Source organism: Strigops habroptila, chromosome 4 (genome assembly GCF_004027225.2).
Source record: "Strigops habroptila isolate Jane chromosome 4, bStrHab1.2.pri, whole genome shotgun sequence".
In the NCBI taxonomy this organism is placed as follows: domain Eukaryota; kingdom Metazoa; phylum Chordata; class Aves; order Psittaciformes; family Psittacidae; genus Strigops; species Strigops habroptila.
The window spans coordinates 2,715,025-2,741,731 of record NC_046358.1 but is presented as its reverse complement, the minus strand read 5'-3'; the positions used below and the strand labels follow the sequence as shown (position 1 = coordinate 2,741,731).

The 26,707-nt window shown below is 42.6% G+C and overlaps 1 protein-coding gene across 1 annotated transcript in view; it reads right to left on the bottom strand.

Moving 5' to 3' along the window:
* The window catches only part of ABTB2 (ankyrin repeat and BTB domain containing 2), a 138,401-nt gene that overhangs the window by 39,583 nt on the left and 72,111 nt on the right, over positions 1-26,707 (bottom strand). The window contains exons 2-3 of the mRNA XM_030481462.1: positions 11,082-11,228; positions 8,209-8,419 (exon numbers count right to left, since the gene is read on the bottom strand). Of these exons, the coding sequence (XP_030337322.1) occupies positions 8,209-8,419; positions 11,082-11,228 (358 nt within the window). The remainder of the gene's footprint in view (positions 1-8,208; positions 8,420-11,081; positions 11,229-26,707) is intronic.

The window sequence follows — 26,707 nt, the reverse complement described above, 5'->3', positions numbered from 1 at the left end:
GTCACCTATTGACTTGAATCTGACTTTTTAAAATTCACTTCGCATATCCAATGCTGTGGTGCTCACAGCATGTGTGGGCACACACACACACAGAGTAATAAATAAACATTTCACCCTGGATATCTCTTCAGTCTTTCAGTTAGGATACCAGGAGCACATATGTGGAAGGAGTGCCACTAGTACAGGCTCTGACTGTTAAAGTCAGCAATTTCTAGGTGTTTCTGTATTTTTCTGGCTAGATGTTACTGTAATAAGTGCTGAGATGTCACCATAGAGAGCAGGAAGGTGAAAGCTGCTCACCACAAGTGTGATAAAGCTACTGGCTCCTGTTAAATCACATCTGTTCTCAATTGTGAAATCTGTGGAAGATATTCAATATATTGCAACTATTTAGTATGGCCTCAGCAAATCCATAATCCTGCCTAAGGTCAGGAACAGCACTGCCAGTGAACAGTTAATTTCAGTCAATAGATACATGCTGATTGCAGCTTAACTGGCTTCTGAAATAGGGCCACTCACTCCATTGTCCTGGAATGAGTATCTCAAAATCACAACTAAGTCTGACAGTAACTGGTGGAATCTGAAACAGGCAAAAATACATGGTAACAGCTTCTCTCCTTAGTGTTGGTGGAGGAAGCTCTTACCTGCTTATAGCCCTCTCATTCTTCTAATAAAACTACCAAACTAATCTTTCATCAACAGCAAATAGCTTTTTTTTCCCCTTTAAAACAAAGAGGGGGACATTTTTATGTCCACTCTGAACAAGCAATTCCATAATGGCACAGTTCAATACCAGGCTTCCTTCTGTTTCCCTATATTTAATCATTATATTTATATCAAAATAGCAATGGGACTATTGCATGGGGATGGGACTAGAATATGCTCACTGACACATCCTTCTGTAAACACCCCACCGGCTTCAGGGATACTCCAAGTGGATTTAAGTACATAAACATGAATATATGATTACAGCATTATACTGTCTCAAGGCAAATGACTGAATCAGGGTCTACTTTTATTATTCCTATATGCTATGTCTTGACTGTTAAGGCAGCAGTAGGCAGAAAGATATTAAGGTCTCTCAGACAAGAGATCTCAGAACTTCTTTTATTGCAGACTTTTTCACAGACACAGCTCATTGAACTAAGTGTATCAAGTTCTGTTCCTGATGTGGCATGGTAACAATAGGATATGGCTGTAAAATAAAAGAATTCAGACATAAATACATTAAATTTGAATTAGGAAAGGCTGGGCCACAGATAGATCTAAAAGACAGACAATGATGTAGCTGTTGCACTTAATAAAATTCCATAAACCTGCAGTTAAAAAGAGTAGAGGGGGGAAAAAAGCCTCATGACAGATCAGTGAGAGTCTGGAAACATCCATCTGGAGAAAAGATTTGTCCTGAAAAGCCTTAACCAGCTTTCAATGCAGTGATACTCCTCAGTGACGCTAAGGATGCAGCTCAAGCAAATGCAGGGCTCAGCAGCAGGCTCTGCAGGTTATTCCTGATTTTCCTTTCTTTTCTGCCAGTTGGATGCCCATGCAACAGAGAGCAAGACTTTCTGGAGACAATTCACATTAATAACTGGGATGTTAGTATTCTCTTTAATATGAATTGATATCATTGTATAAACTTGATCCGTATGACCTGTCTCAAGCCATTTCAGAATGAACACTTAGTTGTGCCAGGGGAAGAAAGAGGGGAAGAAAGCAGCTAACCATGAGGGAAAGAGCTGAAGGCTCTAATTATTTCTAATGACGCACCTAAATATCATCAGGGAAAAAGGTACTAGGATCAAAGTAATGCTTTTTCAATTTAGAAAACATGATGAGGAGACCGTCTTGATTGATGGCCACTGGGGATTAGAAATAGCCAGAGCACAGGGACTCTTTATTTGCAGCAACCACTGCAAGGCTCTTGATAGTGAAACTGTGCCAGAAGGCACTTGAAAAGTAGCCCTGTAGGAAAGCAGATGCACAAACTACTTGGAGGTTATTCTTCTCTCAGTAGAAGTCAGTGACGTGTCTCTGATGTATCTGAGGACAGACTGCATTTCACAAAGTATGAAAGAGAAAATAAGGTTGTAAGGCCACTACTCTACTCAGTCTGGTCTGAACAGGAGTGTTTGAATCTAAAAGCATAATAGGCAGAGAGGCAAACTTGATCACCACTGAATCAGGGGATGCTCAGACAGGATTTTGACACTGTCTCAGGAACTATTAATTTAGACCCATCTCTATTTTCCATGCTAGCCAGGGTAAGTTTGGATTATATGCCACAGGACATTAAACACCAAGTGTTCTAGCCAATGATGATTTAAGTCAATACGTTAAATACTGGAAGAATATAGTATTGAGCAAACAGCACTCAAAAATAGCATGAAAGGGCTGCAGTCTTTTCTTCTGGCAGTATCACATGCATTTTTTTGCCCTTTCCCAATAAATAATGTCTCAGAGCAGGCATTGCTAGAAATCCTCCACAGAGGAAAGAACCCAAGTAGATAGCTCAGGTCCTTCCTTCTCCTGCTCAGCTATAGTGGCACAGGACAGTAGGCACTCGTCCATTTCTCCTGCTTAACCCTATTAAATAGAATCATAGAATGGTTTGGGGTGGAAGGGACATTAAGGCTCATCCAGTTCCAAGATCCCGCCATGGGCAGGGACACCTTCCACTAGAGCAGGTTGCTCCAAGCCCCTGTGTCCAACCTGGCCTTGAACACTGCCAGGGATGGGGCAGCCACAGCTTCTCTGGGCACCCTGTGCCAGCGCCTCAGCACACCCACAGGGAAGAACTTCTTCTGATATCCAATATCTATTTCTTCCTAATATCTAATCTAAATCTCCCCTCTTTCAGTTTAAAGCCATTAACCCTTGTCCTATCACCACTTGCTCTAATAAGTACCTCTCCAGCTTTCTTGCAGGCCACCTTTAGGTACTGGAAGGAAAAATACTGTTTGCAGGCTTATCGATGGGCCCTGGATCATGTGAGGTAACAGAAGTAATGAGAGGACTCCTGTTGGAAATAGAAAACTATTTAGGTCACTTTTGAACCTTGTAGATTAAAGCAGCCACCACCCAGCTGAAAGCAGGATGAGCAGGAGCGTTTCTGAAGGATTTCATGTGACAAAAGAGAAACAGGGTGAGCTCAGGTTTGTTTAGAACCACAGAACAAACCACACTCCTCTAGAGAAGCAGCAGATCTGAAACCTTCTAGATGCCTGCACATGGAAAACAGAAGGAAGCTCTCTCTTTTCTTATGAGGTAGCCCCCTGTGTGATTGTAGTTGGCTTCTTGCAGTGTCCCCAGCTTTTCCAGCTGAAGAGCTGTGAATCTCCGTCAAATTGGCAAGCCCCAAATTTTACACTTGGCAGCTGACAAATCCTACATTAGCTCTGGAATTTCCCTGGTGTTTTACTGGATTTTCACTGACAGAGTCAGATGGGTGCAGTCTGTGTGCTTCTGCTGATGTAAACTCTTTTGGACTCGCTGATGTTTGGAATAAACCATGACACCCAGCAAACTCAGACAACATGTAAAACTTGGCACGTGCAACACGGATAACTCAGAAAGGCCTGGCATGGCCAGATCCATGGGCACTTGTGGATAAGCCCAGAATTACTTTTAGAACATTCTATAGAATAGCAGCATCAACAATAGGGAAACATAATACATAGTTTTTTAATAGGGCAGCTGGAAGAGGAGGAGGAAGCTCAGCCTACCAAAGACTACACAGGGAAGCAGGATCCAACTTTTTGCCTATTCTTAGGTATTAGATCGCACTAACTTTCCTACAATAAATGCTGTTTGCAATGATAATCACAATGAGATAGGATGAGGACAATCAAAGATGTCTATTTCTAGCTTTAAGGCTGGACCACTCTCTTGGCCAAATCAATTAACCCAAGATAGACTAGTCCACCCAACTGTAAAATGAGACTAAAATACTGACCTCAATTTGTGCTGTATGGGGAGCAGACAAATATTCCCTGAGATAAGTATCACTGGCAGAGCATTCTTGCCTTGACACACCATTAAAAATAAGACAAAAGCTTTATATTCCACTTGGGAAAAAGGGAAGAAGGGAGAAAGAAACTTCGTTTACCTTTGGATGGCCCTTCTTAAGTCACAGGATCCCAAACAATCCCAGCAAACATGCTCTGCTGCTCTGGGACATGAGCTCACACTGCAGAATGCTCCCAAGCTCAGCCAGCCTGACATAAGCAGTGGGAAAAAAAACAGAGCAGAAACAGAGCAGAGGGAGTGCCACATGTCTGCTCACTCTTCATGGTCCAAACCCACATTGTCTGACCTCTGACACAATACAGACTGTGATCTCCTAGAAATTCAAATATCTTATTGTCCAAAAGAGACACTTCTTTGCAGCAACAAAGGCAGATGTGCTCTGTGATGACACCAAAAGGCTCTGAGCCTTCAGGCCCTCAGGTGTATCGTTACTGCGGAAAGCAGCTTGTTCTCACCTTAGGGTCTAATTCCTTTGTCAAAGTATTGCACAAGTGTATTTGCAAAACACTTCAGGTGGCCTATTTGACATCAAATAGCAGATGGTTTATTGTCCATGCAGCAAATAATGTCATTTTGGGGATCCAAGTGGGTCATGGCTTGGTCATACAGCAAGCAGCTGCATTCACTGTGAACATGCTTCAAATGTTTTGCTTAAGATACTTGAGTGCTTTCTCTGTCATTCTGCCTCCCCTCCTCCTACCGCTTTCAATGCCTGGAGGTGAGTATCAGAACCAGATATAACCAACTCACAAGCTTCCCAGAGTTTCAGTCTATTGGTATCCCACATCATTCACATACTGGAGGCTAACACAGAAAGCTCCTCTACCTGCCAAGCTCTGAAGACACAAATACATCCACCCCATTCCTGCAGGACTCTACAGTTTACACACCTCAGTTCTCTAGTTGCCAAGGCGTTTAGCATGGAGAAGGCACATAGCTTATATGAGTTTAAACTGTCTCTGTTCATTGGGGTGCCTTGCATAACTAACTGCAAGCATGTATGTTCCCATACCTTATACAGTCTGCTGTATATATGTTCAGAAGCTCAGCCACATTTTGAAAAGCTCTTTATGGCACGTGACACCCTCCCAACAGGCTTCTGTGCTTGCCTTCATGTTCAAGTACAGTAAAGACCTTCCAGACCTTACAGTGTTTTGATTTTCATAGCACTCTGCATCCCAGTGTGACAGACAGAAAGCTCACAGACAACAGAAAGCCAGGCAAGATGGATAGTAAGTTGTCACGTCTCTAGACGTACTGAACAACTACAATTCCACTGAATCAATGTGGCTCACAGACCTTCCCAAGGTCAGGTTTTACCAAGTCTGCAGCTCTCTCAGCCATCCCTCTCTTTGCTAAACTTCAGATTAGCATTCAGCACTAATAGGTTTATGCAGGAGCCTAGGAACTGAAGCACAAGCAACTGCAGAACAGGTCAGGGTTGTTGTCCTTGTTTGTGACTGAGGGTTTTCTTCAGTAGAAAACAAACTGGGATTGCAGTGCACACAAGTATATTCCAGAAAGAGAGAGCATAAATGCACAAAGAGCAATGCAGAGTTTGCAGCTGATTTAGCACAGCTCAGGAAAGAATAAAAGAATTGGGCTGCAAAGCCTTGCCAAGTCACATTAGGTGAATCAGTGCCCTCATCTATCCTGCCACGAGTCTGGCATCTCACACGCAGCCTCAACCATCTCTCCTTTTAAGCTAAAAAAGAGTAAACTACCTCTTGTATAAAGTGCTGCTAGGAGTATTTATCCCACTGGCTATGCTAAATAACATGCACAGAGGTCAATGCAGTAAGACACTTACAAATGCACCTTGGAGCAAATGAAATCTAGGATTGGATGTTCATTTCTGGTGTACTGGGCACTAGTAATTTCATTTCCAGGTTTCATAAACTTTTCAAAGCCAATTGTTTATCCTGATAGTCCTCAGATTCTGTTTTTTTCCCCACCTATTGTCAGTTTTTGCTCCATTTTAATATATCCTCTTTAATTTCCTTTTCTGCTAAGTACTGGTCAGAAAAAAAAGGCAGAAATTTCCCTTACACCAGCTGTTATAGGATCTAGTGTGGATTTGAAACCAGAATAGAGTTGCAGCCTGCATTCCAAAAGAACTCCGGTGAGCCACGTGAAAAGCATTGTTTGGGAGCAACTGGGGAGATAACTGCACTCCTGATTTAACTCCTTTATTATCCTCAGTGTACAAAACAAGTTGCTGCAGTAACATCAGGATACTAAGAGAGCTGAAAAGAACACAACACAAAACAGAAAGCTTAATCTACATTTCTGATAGAAGCTGTTTAGCAACTTCAGCTGTACAACTGTGGGAACTGATGGTACAACTTTGCTGAATCTGGCCTCATGAAAACTCAGGTTTTGCACAGTGTGCAAACACAAAATGCAAAATAAATAACCTTGCACTTGGTAGGGCATTTGATTAACATTAGTGAGCCCCAAAACCAGAGCTACCAACAGGCTGAGATGTGCAGCTTCTTCCTACCCCTATTTTACTCTATTTCACTTATTTCCTCTTGGTTCTTCATACATCAGTTCCTACTCTCTGCTGCTAGAGTTGTGCTCACAGACTGTTCTTTTTGAAAGGACTTTGGGGCTCTGTACAATACAGTACAGAAAGATGGTTAAGCAACCAAGAGAATAAAATCAGGTGACCAGCGGAGGTAGCTACGAAGACCTTAAGGGTGATAAATTCATGTTTTTCTCCCTATTTGAAGTTCCCCTTAACCTAATTGAACTTACCAAGACTGAATTTACAGAGGCTGCCTTCCACCCAGTATGTTTTTCTGCACCCTGGCCTTGTAAATTCAGAGCCTTACAAAGGGACAGTTCAACCCACTATTATTCTCCAGAGGTCTTCTCCCTCCCAAGCAGCCAGGATCTGGCCATGAAGCCATCAGCCACAGCTCCAGTGGAGGTGAACACAGCTACAAGAAGCCTTTAGGGCTGCTGAAATCAGCTAGCAGGCTTGGTGCAAGAAAGTGCAGGCTGACAGCATTATTTGTATGTTACCATGAATTCATACCAATTTCAGAAGCTGCGGCTGAGTAAAGCCCAAGGTGGGAAGAAGAAACCACGTTGCTTACAAAGCTGCAGAGGTGTTCTCCTTTCCCTGCTCACCTTTCCAACAAGCAGGGAATGTGGCCTCCCCCCGATCTTCAACACATCACTACACTGTGAAACTTCCCAACCACAGACTGCTTTTGGGAAGGGCCAGGACAGAGCCTGATATCCAGTAGGCTAAAAGGCATCCAAAGAGTATGCTGGCACAAATACTAGGTAGAGTTAATCAGAAACCAGAATTTCCCATTTAGGTAAGATTTCTGAAATCAACACAAAATCGGATGTGCATTTCAAACTAAGGAAACCTAACAAGTGTGGAGAGGCCTGAGTTTCCCTGCAGGAACCAGCTATCAGTCTGTCTTTGAGCTGACGAGCTGCCTGACCTGTCAAGGAACTCAACTTGTGGCCAGGGCTCCAAGGGCTCCTCAGCTCTCTGCTGCCACTAGCCTGTCAGGCAGACTGCCAAGGAGCTGGGCAGGAAGGAAACCAGGGAGGTTTCTAACAGAAAAAATATCCCTCTGGAAAATTTCTGACCACTCTAATAATGAGCCTATTTCAGAGTCAGTTGTGGTGCTGGCAGAAGGCAGGGAGACCCACTGCATTTTCTGTTTAGTTACTGGCTTCCTATATAAATTTCTTTCTATACCAGACACATAGCATCAACTGAAGCAATCCTTAAGAAGGATGTTCATAAATCCCTTCAAACCTCTCCACAGCGAACAACATTGCTTTTCCTGAGAATGATGACAATTGTTAATTGGTGCTATTCAGAAGGTAACATTTTCTTTGGTAAGGTCTTTACTACTTTAGGCAACCACATGTACTTTTGGCAGCATCTCTAGACAAGCCTTGTTGGCAGCATATAGGATATGCCTCGCTCGGAAAGATTGCATGAAAAAACAGCTCACTTTCCAGTTCCAATTCCAAGGCTTCATAAACTTGGCAAGGCTGACAACATAATCTGGCCTGACTGCAGGAATAACTGATGCCTGATAGGTAGCATCCACAAAGCTGCCCAAGCTGCCCATGCACACACAGTTACTCTACAGGAGAGACCTTTCTAGCCTGACTCCTTGATTACTAACAGTATTACCTACGTACCGTTCGTTGTTCAGGGTCATTCTTGGAGGGTCCAGGTTGGGGTTCTCCATGGATTCCATTTGAGGACAGCGTAGGAAGTAGTAGAGGGTGTGGAGAGCATCAGGGGACCAGGAGATGGGTTGCTGCTGCCGGGTTTGCCGAATGGGGCTCATGCCTGGGCGGATAGTATTCAAGCACTGCATGTGGTGCATTGCTCGTGATACCAAATCACCTGCACAAAGAGCAAGAATGCAAAAGCATCTCTTTACTATTCATCCACAGTTCTCTTAAGTACACTTTCTGAACTAAATGAAGTCTCTCTCAGCTAAGAGAAATGGCTTTTGTGTGCTCTTATTCTTTTTCCTCCACTAAGCCATAAGCTGTCCTCAAGCTGCCACTCTGCAGGTTGTTGTATGGGAAATTAAACTTTCCTTCAAATGACAAGTTATTAGCTAGGAAACAGAATGAATCTTCTCTCAGTTACCATACATTCAGAGCAACATCTTTACAGTGATGGTTTTCCATTCTGGTTTTCTCCTCTTTCCAACCACATATACCCAGTTTCTTTCCTGCCTACTAAGCTACTGATATCTTTCTAATAATGTCCACTGCCCAACCTGGAGTGTAGCTTGCCCAAGGCAAAGCCAGTAGCATCAGTGCAAATACTTTACTCTCATCGCTGGCATCACCAGTTTATATCATGAGATTGTTCCTATATCATTTAACTGGGATTGAATATTCTACCCTCCTACCCTCCTACCCAGGAACTTGTGACAAGATAATGATGTTATATTCAAAATAGAAATCCCTTCTTTTAGGGGTCTGCTTCTCTCATTCTCACTTTAGCTGTGGGTTTCTCCAGAATAACAAGACCTGACTCTCTTCTTTAGAAGCCTGACCACTGTCACAACCTGTGCCAGAAATCTATGCAAAGCCTTGTAAAGAAGCTTGATCCAAGAGCTTTCTGGGCTGCTCAGTCCTCTTGGGTCTTTGAACATGAGCCAATGTGTCAGAGCACTGGTCAACCTGAGGAGGCCTGGAAGAAGGGGACCTGTATTACACAGTTTCTACTCAGAAAGGATTTTGAGATTGCAGATTGTTTAAAAGTTCACAGAGCAGTGACCCCAAGACAGCAGCCACACAGTCACATAGAGCTGGTCTTTGTGCAATAAGCTTGCCTTGGGCACACCCTGTTTACTCTCCTTTTATTGTGATGCATTACAAACGCTCAGGAGCTTTGCAATAAAGGCTTCAGACACTAAATCTTTGAGTAATATGACTCCCATACCAGTGAGCTGAACGATTCCTATAGATTACTATACATAGCTAGGATCTATTTTTGCCTTGGGAGAATCCTCTGTTGCTATATGTTTTACAGTCCCCTAAAACTCTCACAGGAAACTTTATTGTGTCCTACAATTACAATTCTGGGAAAGGATGGAACTGAAATAGTTGCCCCATCACAAAGGTGGCTCCTGAGAGAGTGCCCTGAACTTAGCCACATATGAACTAGTCACACCTCCCTTTGAAATACTAAAGGGGTTATTATTTTTTCATTTATATCTAACAGCAAGACGCTGAATTTACCAACCAACCTCCAGCTGAACCCATGGGGTTCTAGTGTTACACAGGTTAGGGAGAACAACCGCCCCCCAAACTAATGCATGTCTAAACATGATAATGCTATTAGTGGTTCAGATCAATGGTGCATTAAAAAGCTCAGTTTGCAGTGTAAAGCTGTGCCACTCATTTATGGCATAGTACATTCTGTTTGAGGACCCACTTCAAAATGGAAAAACCTTCTAACATCTCTGCCTTTCCACTTCAGTAGCTCCTGATTCTCCAGGATCTAAATGTTTTACAGGGATAGTGTTGGTACTAACACAGAGCTTGTGTGGTTATAGCCAAAACGCATCTGGAATTCAAATCTTCAGCACAGAAAAATGTTCCTTCTCCTTTGCACACTCACTCTCTTGATTTTTCTGGCAATGTGCAGCAATGTTTAAGGAAAAAAAAAAAAGAAAAAGTAGGCAACTGTATCAGGAGATCTATTCACTAGATGTAATGACCAAGTTGGCCAAAGCAGGGATAGGGGAAGAGAGAGGAAGCTGTATTCAATCTTAGGCCCATGCTACAAATGTGCTCTTGTGTTCCAGGATAAATAGAGGTGTGTTAAAGGAATTTGAAAACCTCAAATTAAGGCAGGTTGCAAAATAAATGGTGAAACCCACAAACTGGCCTTGACATTCATTAGCATTCGGATGGCGGAGACTAAGAAAGTGATGCCAGCAAAAATGTTGCAAGGGAAAAGTAGAGCGGGAAAACACAAATCATTTTTGTTTACTTTAAAGCGGCTTTGTGAGTAGTCTAGGAATGGAACATTTCATTTGGTTAGCATTAAAAAAGAAGGTTTTGAGCAAGTTTTTGTTACCAAAGTGCTCTCAGATTTTTTTTCCTTTCCTCTTTTTGTCTTTCAAGTAACCCAAAAGCTTTTCCTTGAATATCCTGCACCCTTGACATTTCCACTGCACAAACACTAACAAAGAGAAGCCTCTTCACCAGCTGAGGGAGGTGCCACTGCTCTGTTCCCCAAATGTACAACAAAGCCTCCAGAGGCATTTAGGCAAAAGCATCCATCTTCTGTTGGCACTAACTACCAAAAGGCGGAGAAGCCACGTCTCATGTATCTCTAAGGTGATTAAATATGAAGCAGTCTAATGAAACAACCTGATTTTCATAAACAGCACCACGAGGCAATTAAATCTTACACAACGTTAGCCAAGTACTGCTCACACTGTCAACAATGGCAACACTCCCATCGACCTCAACAGTGGAGGGACTGGCTCTCCTGCTTGACAGAAAGAAAGCCAGATTTGATTACAGCCCAAACTTACTCAGTTCAGAGATGCTTCCAACGCAAGTTGCCAACAGAGACTGCTCTAAAGTTCGGAGTTCCAGCTGGGCATAAGCATCAGCCCGTCCGTCACTGCACACAGAGCCATCGTTGTATGGGCTGAAGTACGCAGGTAGAGACAGCACACCTGGGGATGAGAGCAAACACAGTTCCATTACAAGCAACATTCCAGGAAGGGAAAAGCAAGTCTCTCTAGCAATAGGGAACTTAAACACATAAGCATCTTTCTTGGGGGACTCAAGGTCTTTTGAAGAGTTCAAATAAAATCAGAGCTGTAAATACCATTGGAATGGCTGAAGCAGCGAAACTAGGCTCTAGGGAGTAAGGCTGGGTGTTTCTACAGCCTTTAAAAACTAGAAACAAATTGCAGTTGAGATAAAACTACATGAAAAGCTTTAGTGAAGTCTCTGCTATTGTTTATACAACAACTCAGCTGTGCACACACAGCTTGCTTTGGAACAGCTATATGCAGATTGTTAGATAGAAGGGCCTGATTTTTTGAGGTGTGGAAGATCACCTCAAGCCCACTGAAGTAAATTGTAGCTGCAATCTTTGCAACTCTGCAAACAAACCCATGGGCTATGCCAGCTCTTTGAACCTGTGTGCAGTTTCAAATGTACAGACTGTGGTTTCTGCATGGGGAACCTTTGGATACGCCAAACTAGACCCACAAGTTTTGAGGTTGACTACATTTTCATCTCTACAGATGACCCCTCAATATGAGAGATTAGAAAGATAATTAGATTGCACACACGCATTTACCACACACACACTCCTATTTTATCTTCTTAGCATGGCCAGCAGGTTGAAGGAGGTGATTCTCCCCCTCTACTCTGCTCTCACAAGACCCCACTTGAAGTAGTGCATATAGTTCTGGTGTCCCCAACAAAAGAAGGACATGGAGCTGTTGGAGCAAGTCCAGAGGAGGCCACGAGGATGATCAGGGCCTGGAGCACCTCCTGTATGGAGACAGGCTGAGAAAGTTGGGGCTCTTCAGCCTGGAGAAGAGAAGCTGCGTGGAGACCTCAAGCAGCTTCCAGTGTCTGAAGGGGGCTACCAGGATGCTGGAGAGGGACTCTTCATCAGGGACTGGAGTGAAAGAACAAGGGGTAATGGGTTCAAACTGAAACAGGGGAGATTTAGGTTAGATATAAAGAAGAAATTCTTCCCTGTGAAAGTGGTGAGACAGTGGAACAGATTGCCAAAACAAGTGGTAAATGCTCCATCCCTGGCAGTGTTCAAGGCCAGGTTGGAGAGGGCTTGCAGCAACCTGGTCTAGAGGAAGGTGTCCCTGGCCGTGGCGGGGGGTTGGAACTGGATGAGCTTTAAGGTCTCTTCCAACCCAAAACATTCCATGATTTTAGCACGCATGAGCATTAATGCACAGTAACTGAACAGAATGATGGATTTCCAAACAGTTTTGTGTGATTGTTATTGGGACCTCATCCTACTCTGTGTGTATCCCTACAATTTATTTGCATTGTTGGCAAATTAGAGATTCTTCTGTATGGCACAGAGGAAAGGGTGGGAATGTGACCTCTAGAGTGACATGAGGTGGGGAGCATGGATATGTGGCTGAGACTGGGGTGGGAGAGTGGACCTGAGTCCTCCAGTGGCACCCTGGGGTGGATCTGATGAAACACAGCATGACGCTGCATCCAGAGGTTAGGTGGACTTCAAAAACCTGCCTGCAGCCCCCTGAGCCAGTGCTCCTGTACCCTTGTTGCTACTAGATCTGCAGTCGTGTTCAGTTTCTACCATATTTTTAATTATGGATCTATCCTGCAATTCCAGTAGTACACCCTGGCCCAAATTTTATATGATTCCAGAGAAGGACACTTCTAGACACAACTCCCTGCGCTATTCCCCTGCTGCATCCTGTAGTTTTGATTTATCCATGTGCAGCCATACCAATATACTTCAGCTTAGACCCACATTTCCTTCCCACCCTCACCTTCTGACCCCAGCTCAGTCTCAGATGTGGACATACTTCACTCCTACTGCAGTGACCTCCTGTCACATAGGTGCTGTGTATTCTTGTCAAACAAACCCCTGCCAGATGAATGGCAGCACATTGTGCAAGACCTTTGTTTCTTTGTCTTGGGGTTTGCTTTTGATATTTTATGCTGAATTGATCTCTCCTACCCTTTTCACATCCTCCTTGCATCCTGCTTGGTGGTAAAGCTCCATCAAAAACTTCCTGGATATTTTGAGAACGGAATCATTTATCCTGTTGTGCTTCTTCACTGTACATCACTGTTAATGGAGAAAACTCTGCCAATGCCCCCTGTAACCTGAATAATGAGGAAGTGAAGGCTTTAAGAGCTAGCAGAAGCGATGCATGCAAACTAGAAGAGCTCACTTTAAATACACTGTAGCCTCCTATACAGAGGCTAAGCCACTTCCTTTTCCATGTTATAGCTATGAAAGGATGTTTTAAAGACATATGGATTGAATTTATAGCAGAGGGAGAATGAAAATAAACCGATTTGTCAAAAGGTTCAAATAGAGGCATATAATTCTACAGAGGCGAAAACAGAAACTGGCAGTTACATTACTAAGGCAGGCAGAGGGGAAAAAAAGAGGGGCACGTTTTCTTTGCCAGCCGGTTGCAGTTGGTTCTGTTTTCTAACAAGGAATTAAAGATTTGTGGAATGATTTCAGTTGGCTCCCAAATGAAACAGCATTTTCTCAGTTTTTCAGTTAACAGTTTGCCAGGGTAAGAGGAGAGAGGGATGATTTATTTACTTTGGGAAAAATTATTCATATAAGATAGTCACAGGCAAGATTTATGTTCTTGTGTGCCGTAGTAGGGCTTAGGAATATCCTCGATGTAGGAGAGAGAAATAAGGAAGTTACTGAGACTCTGGCCACGTGCCAAAGCCCGATGATGCCACTGGGGAATTTCCCTGGGATTGAAGCAGGGTATGAATCAGGGCCTCATTACAGAAGGTTTCACAGAGGCTCCCCACGTCTGGCAGGTCCCCGTAGGTATGAGCAGGCCTGGGAATGAGAAAACACACCTCTCGACACTGCTTTGGAGACAGACAGAGAAGCGACTGAATGGGCAGCAAAGGAGAAGCGTATCCTGCATTAATCAGGATTTCCTCTCTGATATGTTTCCAGTAACAGTGCGGAGTTGGAAAAGCATCCATAGAATAATAGAATCATAGAATGATTTGGGGTGGAAGGGACCTTAAAGCTCATCCAGTTCCAACCCCCTGCCACGGGCACAGACACCTTCCACTAGAGCAGGTTGCTCCAAGCCCCATCCAATCTGGCCTTGAACACTGCCAGGGATGGGGCAGCCACAGCTTCTCTGGGCAACCTGTTCCAGTGCCTCACCACACTCATAGTAAAAAATTTCTTCCTTATATCCAACCTAAATCTTCCCTGTTCAAGTCTGAATGTCCCCTCTTTAAGTCATAATGGTATAAACCATATAGGCACAATTTCTATTTCTCTCAGGCATTCACATTTCTGTACAATACTAGTTTTAATCACAGCTGGCTAAACAAGCAACACTGTAGCTGAAATAAATCAATTCATATCAAAACACTCTCTGTTTGAAATCACATTAAAACCGGCCCTTCATTTCCTGATGTCCAAGAATGTGTTTTCCCCACAAAACAACAATGTGAACCAGCACATAATTGCCATGCAGAAACAAAGCATTCACATGCACAGCACTGTTCCTACAGTATTTTCTCTGATGTGGGCTATGTTGGGTTTCCTACACATCTGTGGCTGTATCCTGGCATTCTGGTGATGATTTCTGTTTTAATTAACCAAGATTTTAAGTATGGGATCCAAGCCCAAGTTAGTGAGAGTCTAATTCATTTTAGCATGGTTTAGATCAAACCTCGAGAGCACCAGGAGCTAAGAAGTCACCTCTCTAGAATGGCATGAGGCAACACCTTGTAGCAGCCCAGTTCAAAGCACGTTTGTAACTCTGTGATTGAGGCATGGCTGGCTAACACTTTGCTCCTAATATTTCCACAGCCTTTGAAATAGCAGCTGGAAATAAAGGCATATTTATTCTACTTCAAGTTAAATACAAAACCTGTTCATGGGCACTTGCTGCCAAGGATCTTAAAAGGCAGTCACGACTGGGTGAAATTCCAGTTAAGCAGTTCCTTAAACTCAAATTATTCTGATTTTGAAATTGTTGTCTGTAACCTGATGCTTTTTAACTGCAACTGAAATTGTTTTCACAGTCTGAAGCAAGTCCAGGGAAAAGTCTGTTCACACTCTTGGACATCTTTCTGCTTTAAGAGGTGCAGCAGTTGTGCTGAGAGCTTTGGCTACAATGTGCTTGGTCCCACGAGCAGGGCTGTGCAGAACTCTTGCGTGGTCTCCCTGAGCTGGGCAATCCTCAAGCAAGGCAACTTCTGTAAGGAACCCTTGGTCCATCTCTGAATGTCCTGTGATAATCCAGAGGCTGGAATCAAGTTCTGCTCTTCTGATACCAAGATACAAGCCAATGCTGACTTTTCCCTGAAGTTTATTTTAAGATACGAATGTTTAAAACCCTTATTTCAAATGATTTTTAAAGTACATATTAACTTCACACTTCATGCTGGTTGCATGTTACACTCATGGAAAAGGACTGGCCTTCATTTGCACCTTGCTGTAATGATTTTCTCTGGGCTTTCTGTACTTTAATCTATATCCTTGATGTTAGGAGACAACTTCCTCGTGATTAACTCATCAGCCATTTGATGACTTTTAAACACTTACACGATGTCTGGAGGTTAAGATGAGGCCATTCACAAGTGGCAAAGGGCCAAAGAGACTTGTCTGGAAAGCACTTGAATTCTGCTGTCTGGGATTCCTCACGGAAATCGCCCAGGGTGCTAATTCCCTTATTTCAGAAAGGCACTGGCTGGATTCATAACAGGTTAGGCAAAGAATCGGGAATATAATTAGGACAGGGGTATACACTGTAAACTACTAACACAGAAAAAGTGCCTTATTTATTTATTCCTTTAAATGAACCTACTAAAGTCTATGAGACGATAAGGTTTATATCGATTTCTCCCTTTGGCTAGAATAAAAACATGCTCTCTGGGCAAAGAATCTCACTGTGTATTGTGTTTGTATCGCACCTAAACAGCAGTGATCGGTACTGAACACTCCCATAATACAACTTAGAATAACAGGAAGCAAGTATCTGTTTGGCAAAACCAAGCAGAAACAAAAGCCCTCAGAATATTCAGGATTGTCTTTATGTGTTAGAAATGGTTTATAAAAGCTCCTAATACTGCAAAAAGGCATTTATGTGAAATCAGAACCGCTGTGAATATGCTAGAAAAATGGATTAGGAAACCAAGTAAGAAAAAATGGTCTTCAGCACCAGTGTACTTTTGCAATGTTTGGCTTGTGATAAATTCCAGGAGAAACATTCTGCGAGGTGAGAATGACAGCTGATCCCAGTGAGCAGAGCTGTGATTTGGAAGGCCAGAAATTGGAAGGCGAACGGTGATGACCAGACTGCACTGAATCAAATAACTAAATCCCACTGCTTTCAATGGACTTGCTTAAAAACCTCATCCAATTGCAACTGCAGCTCCCACACTGGAATTTGGCCATGACATCAGGATGGCTGTCACCTTGCACAAAGTCCTATAATTCTTCATGGCAAGGAGCATTCAAGGCTCTCCTTGTTCTTTGTTTCCCATTCGACCAAGCAACACAATGCCACGCAATTCCCTCTTGCCCATCAATTCAGAGCACCTAGAATTCATGCCAATTCCTGGATTGCTGTTTTCTTCTTACTGACCTACCACTGCTTGGAAAGCTGAACCCTCCTTTATTTTATGAAATGAGAAGGGATCGTTCTGACGGAATATAAACAAACCCTCCCACCTCTCCCAAAATCGGGCAACCAAAATGTTCCTGATAGGACTCACACAAATCTAAACACATCAGGCTCTATAATCAACTGCAGTCATGTTATAGATTGTGAGAAAGACTTGTGATCAGGAAACAATGCATATAATTGCTAACATATAGGAAAATAATGTGGCTTCTGCTATAAAGCAGGCAGGCATCCCTGTCAGTTTGTCTCTGTCAGCAGTAAGAAAAATCAAACACAGTTGCTTGTATCTGTATCCACATTAAACAGTAATTCTATAATTGAAAACAGGAGGGAAAGCAGAAGCAGGAGGAGCTTCAAGCAGAGAGAGATCATCTTTAAATCTTCTGCAAGTGCTCAGCTGGATGTCTCTATTGATTAGTGTCCTAATCAGACACTTCTGGACAGATCTAATTCACACAGCCCCCACATGGCCCCCGTCTTGGTGTAACTGCTCGTAGAGGCAATGTCCCCTCCAAATTAACAACATGCAGCTTGCATGGACTGCAGGAATGTTATCAGAGATGCATTGGCTTAAAGCATACAGTCTGGTCCTTCCTATAGCTCAGTGTCAACAGGCATTGCTTAACTGAAGCATCAAAAAACCCCAAAATAGAGATTGAAGCACTCTTAAAATCCATTACCCCTTTTCTGGGATGCAGGTCACTGCAGCTCCTCAGGGTCCAGAAGCAGTGTAAGCAGTTGAGCTAATTGCTTCTGCAGCATGACATGAGGTGGAACACTGCCCTTCCATGAGCACTGCCCCAGGAAGAGCAGAAGCCTACTCAGTCACTACAAATACTTACATGCCCCCGTACTCCTAGGTAACTAACTGTGCACTGTCTTCATCCTGCACTTGGAGACGTTCAACACACTTTGCCTCACTTTTGCTATGAAAATGGCAGAACTGGGCTGGAAGTTGTAGGGGAGAAGGTAGAAAGCATCTATAAGAATTACTATACTTTAATCCAGCTGTGATATACAGGATTGGAAATGACTGTAAATGTAGGAGAAAGGCCCTGGTTTAGTATCGAGTCAGTATTTACTGAGTCATTAATCCCACTTCCATATCCCTGTGGTCTTCTGGACAACCACTAACCCGGCTTGGCCTCAAGTGCTTAATTGAACATAAGCGCAAGGGAACATATCCGTGGCTTATATTTTAACGACTGCCAAAGAACACAGCAAACTTTATCTTTAGCAGCAGCAGCATACTTTGCAAGATAAGTTATCACTGCTTTCATGAGATGGGGATTGTCCTCATTTCCATTCCCTAGGTGGAGAAACAGAGACAGAAGGAGGAGGAACTACCGAGCTCATGCATAAGAACCAGCTCTTTACAAAGTCCAAATCTTATTTTCAGGATACAGTAAGGCACATTAAAGAGAAAATCCCATATTGGGCTATAAATACCAATGAAAAAACAGAGTTTTATGAAGCATAGTATAAATAGATGATGAACACTGTCAAAGAAATACAAACCCAGAATCCTGTGCCAAAAATGACTGTTGTCCAACAGGCAGAAGACTGAGCATTAACCAGTTTACTCAATCTCAGTGTCCCAGCTCACTTATCTGGAAAATGGGGATCTTGCTTAATGCCTGCTAAGGGTGGGATGACAGAAGCAGCATTCTTGCTTCATCTCTCATTCTCATCTTACTCCTTCATGCTACTCTGCATTTCATCAGTGTCCCCATTTCCCGTATGTGCCAATAGAACATTTTTTTGTCCCTTAGCAACAGTCCATCTTTCATTTACACAGCCCTTTTTATCCCCAACAATCCCAAAGCTCTCTGAGACACAGCTACTTCTGAGATGCAAGGACAAAAGATTGTGACAATGTACAATTCCACCTCCATGGAGCATATATGAGAAGCTTTATACAACTGAGAGGGTTAAGAGAGGCAAAATGGATTTTAGCCTAATAGAGCGTCATGGTTTGAACATTAGGACAGTTATTCTGACAAACATAGCAAAAATACCATAAGAAATTATAAAGAAGAAACAATATATATATACACACACACACACACACGAAACAACATATGAAAGCTAAAAACCAAACCTTATTCTTAAAAAGAGAGATACAACAGGCAAACTATTCCAACTCCAGAAACACCAAGTCCTTTAGTAGCATTACTGTGGGGATTAGAAAGCTTAGGGAGAAGAGGTTTACACCCCATTCTCCATTCCCTTGGAATTCTTCAGAAGTCTCCAATTTAGGTGCTTTTATAGTAAACCCAGCTTCATTTGGAGTAACCAGTGGCACTGCAGCAACTGCAGGCACCAGCTTAGAGCCCTCATACCCTCTACAATACCCTCTTCTAATCCTTTCCTTATTGTTCACTGTCCTTCCTGAAATATGGTCTTTGAATCATGCCCAGTTCTCCAGATGTGGTCTGACTAAGCTCTTTGTACGTGCCATAATGACCTCTCTTTACTTGCGTTCAATTCTTCTATTTATACATCCCATGATCTGTACACTTGCCAAACACAGAGAGGATAGTAAATTTATATCCTGTGTCACTCCCAGTTCCTTTTCTTAGGGAATGTCAAGATGGAGAATCTGACCAGGGTGGTACTCCAGAGCAATTCCATGCAATCCCTTCTCAGCTATTCAGAATAATCTTTTGAAAGAGCTGACTCTACACGACCCCTGCCCATCAGCTTCTCTATAGAGGTGAGTCCTTGGCCTGATAAAATCTACCCTCCTTAGACTCTTCTGCTTGTAGTAAACATGCCATTAGAATAAAACTTTAGAACCTGTGGTCACTTAATAATAAACATCAAGACTGGAATAACATCAGTTAATAACTTAAAATATTGGAGCAGAGCAAGAGCTGTTTATCTATACTTCTTTGAAAAAAGCCATGAGGGAATGCCCAGAGAGGCTGAACACTGCCAGGGATGGGGCAGCCACAAGGTCAGGTTGGATGGGGCTTGGAGCAACCTGCTCTAGTGGAAGGTGTCCCTGCTCGTGGCAGGGGATTGAAACTGGGTAAGCTTTAAGGTCCCTTCCAACCCAAACCGGTCTGGGATTATACAGAAACAGGAACTCAATAGTAACCAAACTACTGCTGCTCCTTTTTAGATGACTCAAGGATTGTCTCCATTAGCTGTCAGCAACCCCCTCATGCACAGCTGCCCAGTTTGGATTTTGTCAGGGTGAAATATGCATCTGTCACTCAATATAAAATTGAAATTTTATCTAAGTGAAGCACAGCACAGCCCTAAGACCATAAAGCCTGACCTCAGGAGGGCACGGTTTGGAGCCTCGCTCGGATGATCACATGCATACCGTACCTGCAGATGAAACCGAGTCAGGTTTTGAGTCACTGGCCAGACAACACAAAACTCTGGCTGGGTGTATCCTGGGTACTTCACAAGAAAAAAAAGAACATATATTGTAGATTTGATAGCTAGGCTTTAATCTCCAATATCGTTGTCAGCATAGCTACAGTAAATTGCTCTACACCACCATTGACATGCATGAGTAGTTCACGCATCACAAGGCTTTGTCGTTTTTACTCCAAAACTGCCTGGAGCCCAATATTAGCTTTGGTGAGTTTTTGGGGCAAGAATAAACACAAACCTCCACTATACAGATAACACTGTTTGTATTTGACATGCCCCATTACACAGGGTTTACTATCTAGGAGTATTTTGATAGCACTAAAGCCCAGCAACAATTCTATCTCAGAACAGAAGCTATTCCTCTTCTAATTCTTATTTCCTCAAACACTTGGAAGCATTTGGCGGACTTTTTCCCCACAATACAGCAAATCGGCCTCTTACTAATGATAGTATTTTGCAACTTTCTGCTTCCTCACATCAAAGCATCCTGGAGATCTTGTCAACAATGACCAATTGTTTAGACACTTACAAATGGGGTTGAGGAATTCCACTTACTCACCAACTGCTGAATTTTGCTCTCTATCTTTGCAACACCTTAGCCTATTTCTTACATTATGTGTGGTACTAAAGGACCGTCTCACACCATCTACATTCATGCTTGGCTTTCCTCCACGACATATGCCACTTGTTCTGGCTTCTAGCACCTATTTCACTCTTTACTTCTGCATCTGCATTCCTCTTTCTTGTCTCCCCTATCACTTACACATCATCATCATGCCTGGACTCTTCCCAGGTTTCAGCCTTTCAAGCCTAACACCAGTTACAAACAAGAGCAGATACAATATCTATTTCTGAATGTACCCTTTAGGGGTAGCAACACTGTAAGAATTTGGCAATATTTGTAAAGCTAGCAGAAAAAACCCTCCAACAACTCCACTGCAAGGCTCTGGCCTGTCTCTCCTATTGCATAAGTGCCAAATGCATTTCAAAGTCTAAATCTCTTGGTTGTAGCCATTTATAGTTGGTATAAAAAGCGTAACTTGTACACTTCCATTAGAGCCCTAAATATAACTGCCCTAAGCAAGCATTCACTTTTCAAACAGTACCTCTTTGAATTTTGCTTTCAAAAGAATGCTGTTGCCACTATATTATTTATAGACATTTACATTAAGATCTAAATACTTGCTCAGGAAACCACTCAGATTAATGGGTCCCCAGCATTGTTTTCTAACTCTAAACAGCTCAGAAGAAAACCAGGTTGCCTGTATTTTTACTCTAGACCAGCATCTTCTTTGCATAAGCATAAAAAGCAGCAACATTTATTGCGCTCAGGCTGAATGGGCATGGTTCTGTGAAGAATCTGGAATCACTACCACATGTTTCAGGTTTTTAACATCTTTTAGAATCTCAGTCTTTCTTGTTTGTTTGTTAAAAGGGAAAACACACTTTGATATCTTTATTGCACCCATGCACCATATCCGTAATGGATTCAACCACAGAACCCAATTGATTTAGCCAGCATGCTGCCTTGCACATGAGTTTCCAACTACACCATTTCATAGAATCATAGAATGGGTTGGTTTGGAAGGGACCTTAAGGATCTTCTGGATCCAACCCCCTGCCATAACCATTTCACAGCACACAATGATTTTCTTGAGCCTTGGAACATCATTTTGCAGAGGTGACCTCTTCTAGTTGCTGTGGTTGACTGTGCTGTTTGTTCTTTAAACATCAGGAAGTCAGTTATCTTTCAGGTAATCTTGAATTACACTATGCTAAAATAACTTGCCCACAGTCATAGGCAGAGGCTATTCAAGCAGCAGGACCACAGCACTCACTGAGAAGAGGAGCTGAGGAAGGCCATAAGCCAGCTGCAAACAGAAAAGCAGGCAGCTATTAGCACGTTGTTGCATTCCTCTCCCCCTTCTCAGCTAGCACCCGCTTCCAACAAAGAACCACCCTGCTCCTAAATGTGAAGCTATTCCTATGGCAGCATCTCACTCGCACACTGGTGGTGAAGATTAAGATTACAGAGAACCTTCTTAAAGGAAGGCTTTTGGAGGAAGATCCTTTCATTGACAAAAAATAACATAGCTGGAAAACCTTTTCTTTTTTCTTTTTAATAAATGATCCTAGCATTATCTCTGCCTATAAAAACTTCCGTAGTCATTAGGCTACAATATAAATTCATATTTTTTATGATGTTGTTTCCCTGCTGAATCCAGACTACGTTGCTGTATATCGTCGTCTTCTCTCTGATGGCAACAAGCAGCATCTCTGCTGCTGTGAAGCAGAGATGCACAGCATGGAAGTACTTGAAAAGCAAAGGTCCATAACACATAAATAATCCCATACCACATAAGTAATCACTTTTTTTTTGGATCCAGCTGTTTGTATGCAACCACTATATCCTAGGAACATTAATAGCTTTGACTATTGCCAAGGAAAGAATGTCTTGGAAGGCTTTTCAAATTTGTCATGGCAGATGCAGCTTTGAGGAGGCTCAACTATCTAAGAATACTTTGCATCTCAAATGGCACTCTGATCCTTTCACCAAGTGATTGAAGCAACAGTTCAAGTAAGAGACTGCTCTGTTAAAACAGGACAAGCCAGTAAAGGCTAAAACTAGCCTGCACTGCAGCTCCATTTAGGGTACTTCAAAATGGAGATAGGAGTAAAGACTGGAATAGGAGATAGGACACATCACTCAGATCTGACATCCAGGTGCTCCACAACATAGACTTACTTAGAGTTGAAATTTTACTTAAGATACATCTTTTTCTCCCAAAGAAAGACAACAGTAACAAGGGAATGGAGCACACACCAGACTCAGAGAGGCTAGAAACAGGTACATGGAAGAAGGATGATGGGAAAGGAAGAGGAAAACCAATCCAAATATTTCCTGATGAAGGAATTAGTGAAAGAATGGGAGAGCACTGGAAAAAAAAGTCCAATAAGAGCCACTTCTACTTTCTTACCTTGGAAATATTTTCTTTTCCCTAAAATCTCTCAGGGTCTTGAGGAACTTGTAACACTTTATGTCCTTTAACCCCAAGTATCATTTGTCTCCCTTCTTTCCTGACTCCCTAAGAAGTGGCACAATAAACAAAGGGTGATCCAGCAGAGTGGGACGTGCCTCTGTTTAACACCACTGGAATCTGACACTCACTGTAGCTATCTGGGCAAAGTCACTCCGTTTCCACATGCACCTTCGTGGGCTCATTTCAAGATCACCATAAGTAAGATGCAAATAGAAAAGGAATCTTTTTTAATACTGTGTTTTGAGACTTGAAGATACTTGAGTTTGGTTTTGCTGTTTTACAGCTCTTTAGGGCAGAATAATCAAACATGAACAGAAAAATGCTACAGTCTCCAAACTACCTATTTTCTTCAAGATCCTCTTCACCTTCCTGCCCTATTCTTACTAATAAATCACTGATTTACTGTCACAGCCCTGCAGGCCCAACCACTGCTTCTTCATCTCAGTAGGAGCCAAATGATGATTGAGATGCCAATATATTAAGCTGGCCTGATTCAAAGCAGGATAAGGAACAAAGCATTTGTGCAGAGCAAAGATAAATGAATATATATCAAGTGCTGAGCCATTTTCTGTGATGGATTAGCACCTTTCTTTGACCTAATAATGTCAAGGGGTCTCTGTGCTGACAGCAACTAATGTGGAAATCTCTGTGCTGGGTAAAGGCAGTAGGAATCCTGCTCTCCAGCTGCACTATTGCCCTATTTGTATTTTGCTGGGTGTCTCATTCAGGTATCAGCAATCCATCTCGTTTATCTCACCTTGGGAAATGTCATTACAGTGTCCACAGAACTATCTCTAGGAGAGAGATTTTCTCCACTCTCTGAGTTTTTCCCTACAATCCCTTTATTACCAGTAAACCAGCAGTCATGGATAGTAATTACCTAGCCAAAGCCTGGGTGGAAAAGATTTCTCAGTCCCTAGTGGTGTTGCTAAAGTATAAAACTATACAAGGCCAGCAGCAAAAAGCAGATGTTTGGATCAAATCTGGCAACTGCAGTTTTACCAAAACCAGAAGACAGCAAAAAAATTGGTACATGCAGAGAAAACTTTGGTGGGAGTCAAGCCCAAACCTCAGTTTTGGCCATATGCAGTAACTAGCGCTATGTTATATAGTGTTTAGAAACCACTGTCACTGAGAGGTGGCAAACCTGCAGCTTTTGAGAGCAGGAAATACATCAGAGTCCTGCAGCTATTGTGCTCTCTACTATTCTCACTTCCCAGATGGAAAAAAGGTTGTCTATTTCTTGTCCAAAACTGTCAAAGAACAATGTTCTCCTGCTTGTGTTTGCAACATGAGCTCCTGCATTATGTCTTAGATGAGGTGTCTGGACACTTGAGTCAGTATAAACAGGTTTTAGCCCCTGGGCTGTTCTCAGAGCCACCTCTGGATCTGCAGTGCCAACAGTGCGGGATGCTCAAATCCCAGCTCTCCCATCAGCCTACCCCACAGGTGAGTGGCACTTGTCCAAGCTGGTACCTATGTCTGGAGACTGACTCATCTCCCACCCTCTCTAAAGTGCTGACTTGATGAAAGATCATCATTACTATATCACGCTTCATGCTAGGTTGCACCTCTGTGTCTCCACGTTCCCATTCCATGCAGACTGACAGAGATAAGAGGGAGTATCTCCGAGAGGCCTAGGGCATTAAAAATGAGCTGAAGGCCTGGTACCCTCATTACCTGTTTTAAACCTTCACTGAACTACCTCTGGTATTGGAGAGGCAGGAGTACAGCTGCTCTTCTCAGACCCTGAGCTTTGTGTTCCTGGCTTCTGCTTTTGTCAGACTTGGACAGCTTGCAGCTGAATCATAAGATGCTTCAAGAAAGAGAGGGATCCCTTTCTCTTTGTTATCCCCTCTCTCAGTAGACTTAACTTTGGTGACATTAATTCCTTGTCTCAGCATAAACACTGTATAAACTCATAAATGCAAGTGCAGGCATAAAAGGGGCAGTGGGAATATATCTGGGGGCAAAAGGGGATGGGTGAGACTGCAGCAACCCCAATTTAGTTTGGCTTAAGCTGCCACAAAATCACACCCCTGCATTGCTACCACATCCTGTAGAAACAATAGAAACTGCTGAAATACTTAAAGTCATAAATTAAGTTGGATTCCTTAAATTTATCTCTTCTGCTTTTAGAGAAAACAGTAAAAGACTTACTTTTAGGAGTTAGTAGAAAATTTATCCACAGTTTTGGCATTCTGAGACAAATTGAATTTGCCAAGTGCAAGAAGTTGTTTATATGAAAAGAAACAGGGAGCTGGTTCCAGAAAATTTATTATGATCCACCTGATTGCCGCCAAAATATTACATCAGCCTCAATAGCCTGAGAATGGGAACAATATTACTCTCAAATTAGCAAGTTGCTTGGTACAACAGGCAGGGAGAAATGGTTTTGCAGGAGGTCTGGGTTCTCTCATGGTAAGTTTGCTTCTCTGCCTCTAAACTTAATACCTGTAACCAGAAATAAAGCTGTTTCTTCTCTTTACTCCTGAGGTTGGTTTTTTGTTGGTTGGTGGTTGTTTGCTTGGGGTTTTTTTGAGGGGAAGTGGTGTTTGTTTTTAAAGCATTCTAATGTTCTTAGGACAGTGAGCATCTCTTACTAATACTTCCCAAATTTGCCCTTCTCAGGCATGAGCTTTCTTGATTCACACTTACAGATGGATGAATGGAAGGTAGCTCCAATCCAAAAGCCATGGAGCCACTGGCGTTGCTGGTGAGAGTCTTACATATAGTGCCAAGGAACTCTACGTGTGGTGGTGTGTTTAAAAAAGGAAAACACAATATGTGCACAAAGGTCAGTTGATGCTGAGGTACATTAAAGATCATAACAGGAGAACACTTCTTCAATATTTAGACAATTCCACTCCAGAATAAAATACAGCGCTGATCTAGCTACAATATGACAGCTCATCTAATAATGTTCCCTTCCTCTACCAGTGCAATCAAAGCATCCACATTTCCAACAGCTGGAGGGTGATTTCTCTCATTTAGTGCAACTGATAAATTACCTATTTTATGAGAGTCTAAGAAGCCAAGACTCATAAACCCTCTGATGGAGCTGGCACGACATCATTAATCCTGAAGCAGTGTTATGGATGCCTTTTATCTTCAAGTATCTGAAGGAACTTTCTTATACATTAAATGAGGTAGTTCAAAGGCAGTGTTTCCTAGAAAATGGAAATACAGCCACTGCCGGGGTGGAAGGAAAACAAAACGCAGGAGCTGCCCACACACTGCAATGCTGTCCTACCAATTACAAAAGGAAAACCACTATCTTGCAGACATATAAGATGTTTGGCTGTTCCTATGAACTGATCTGAGGAGTGCTGAGAAGTCAGGGCCAGACTAGTA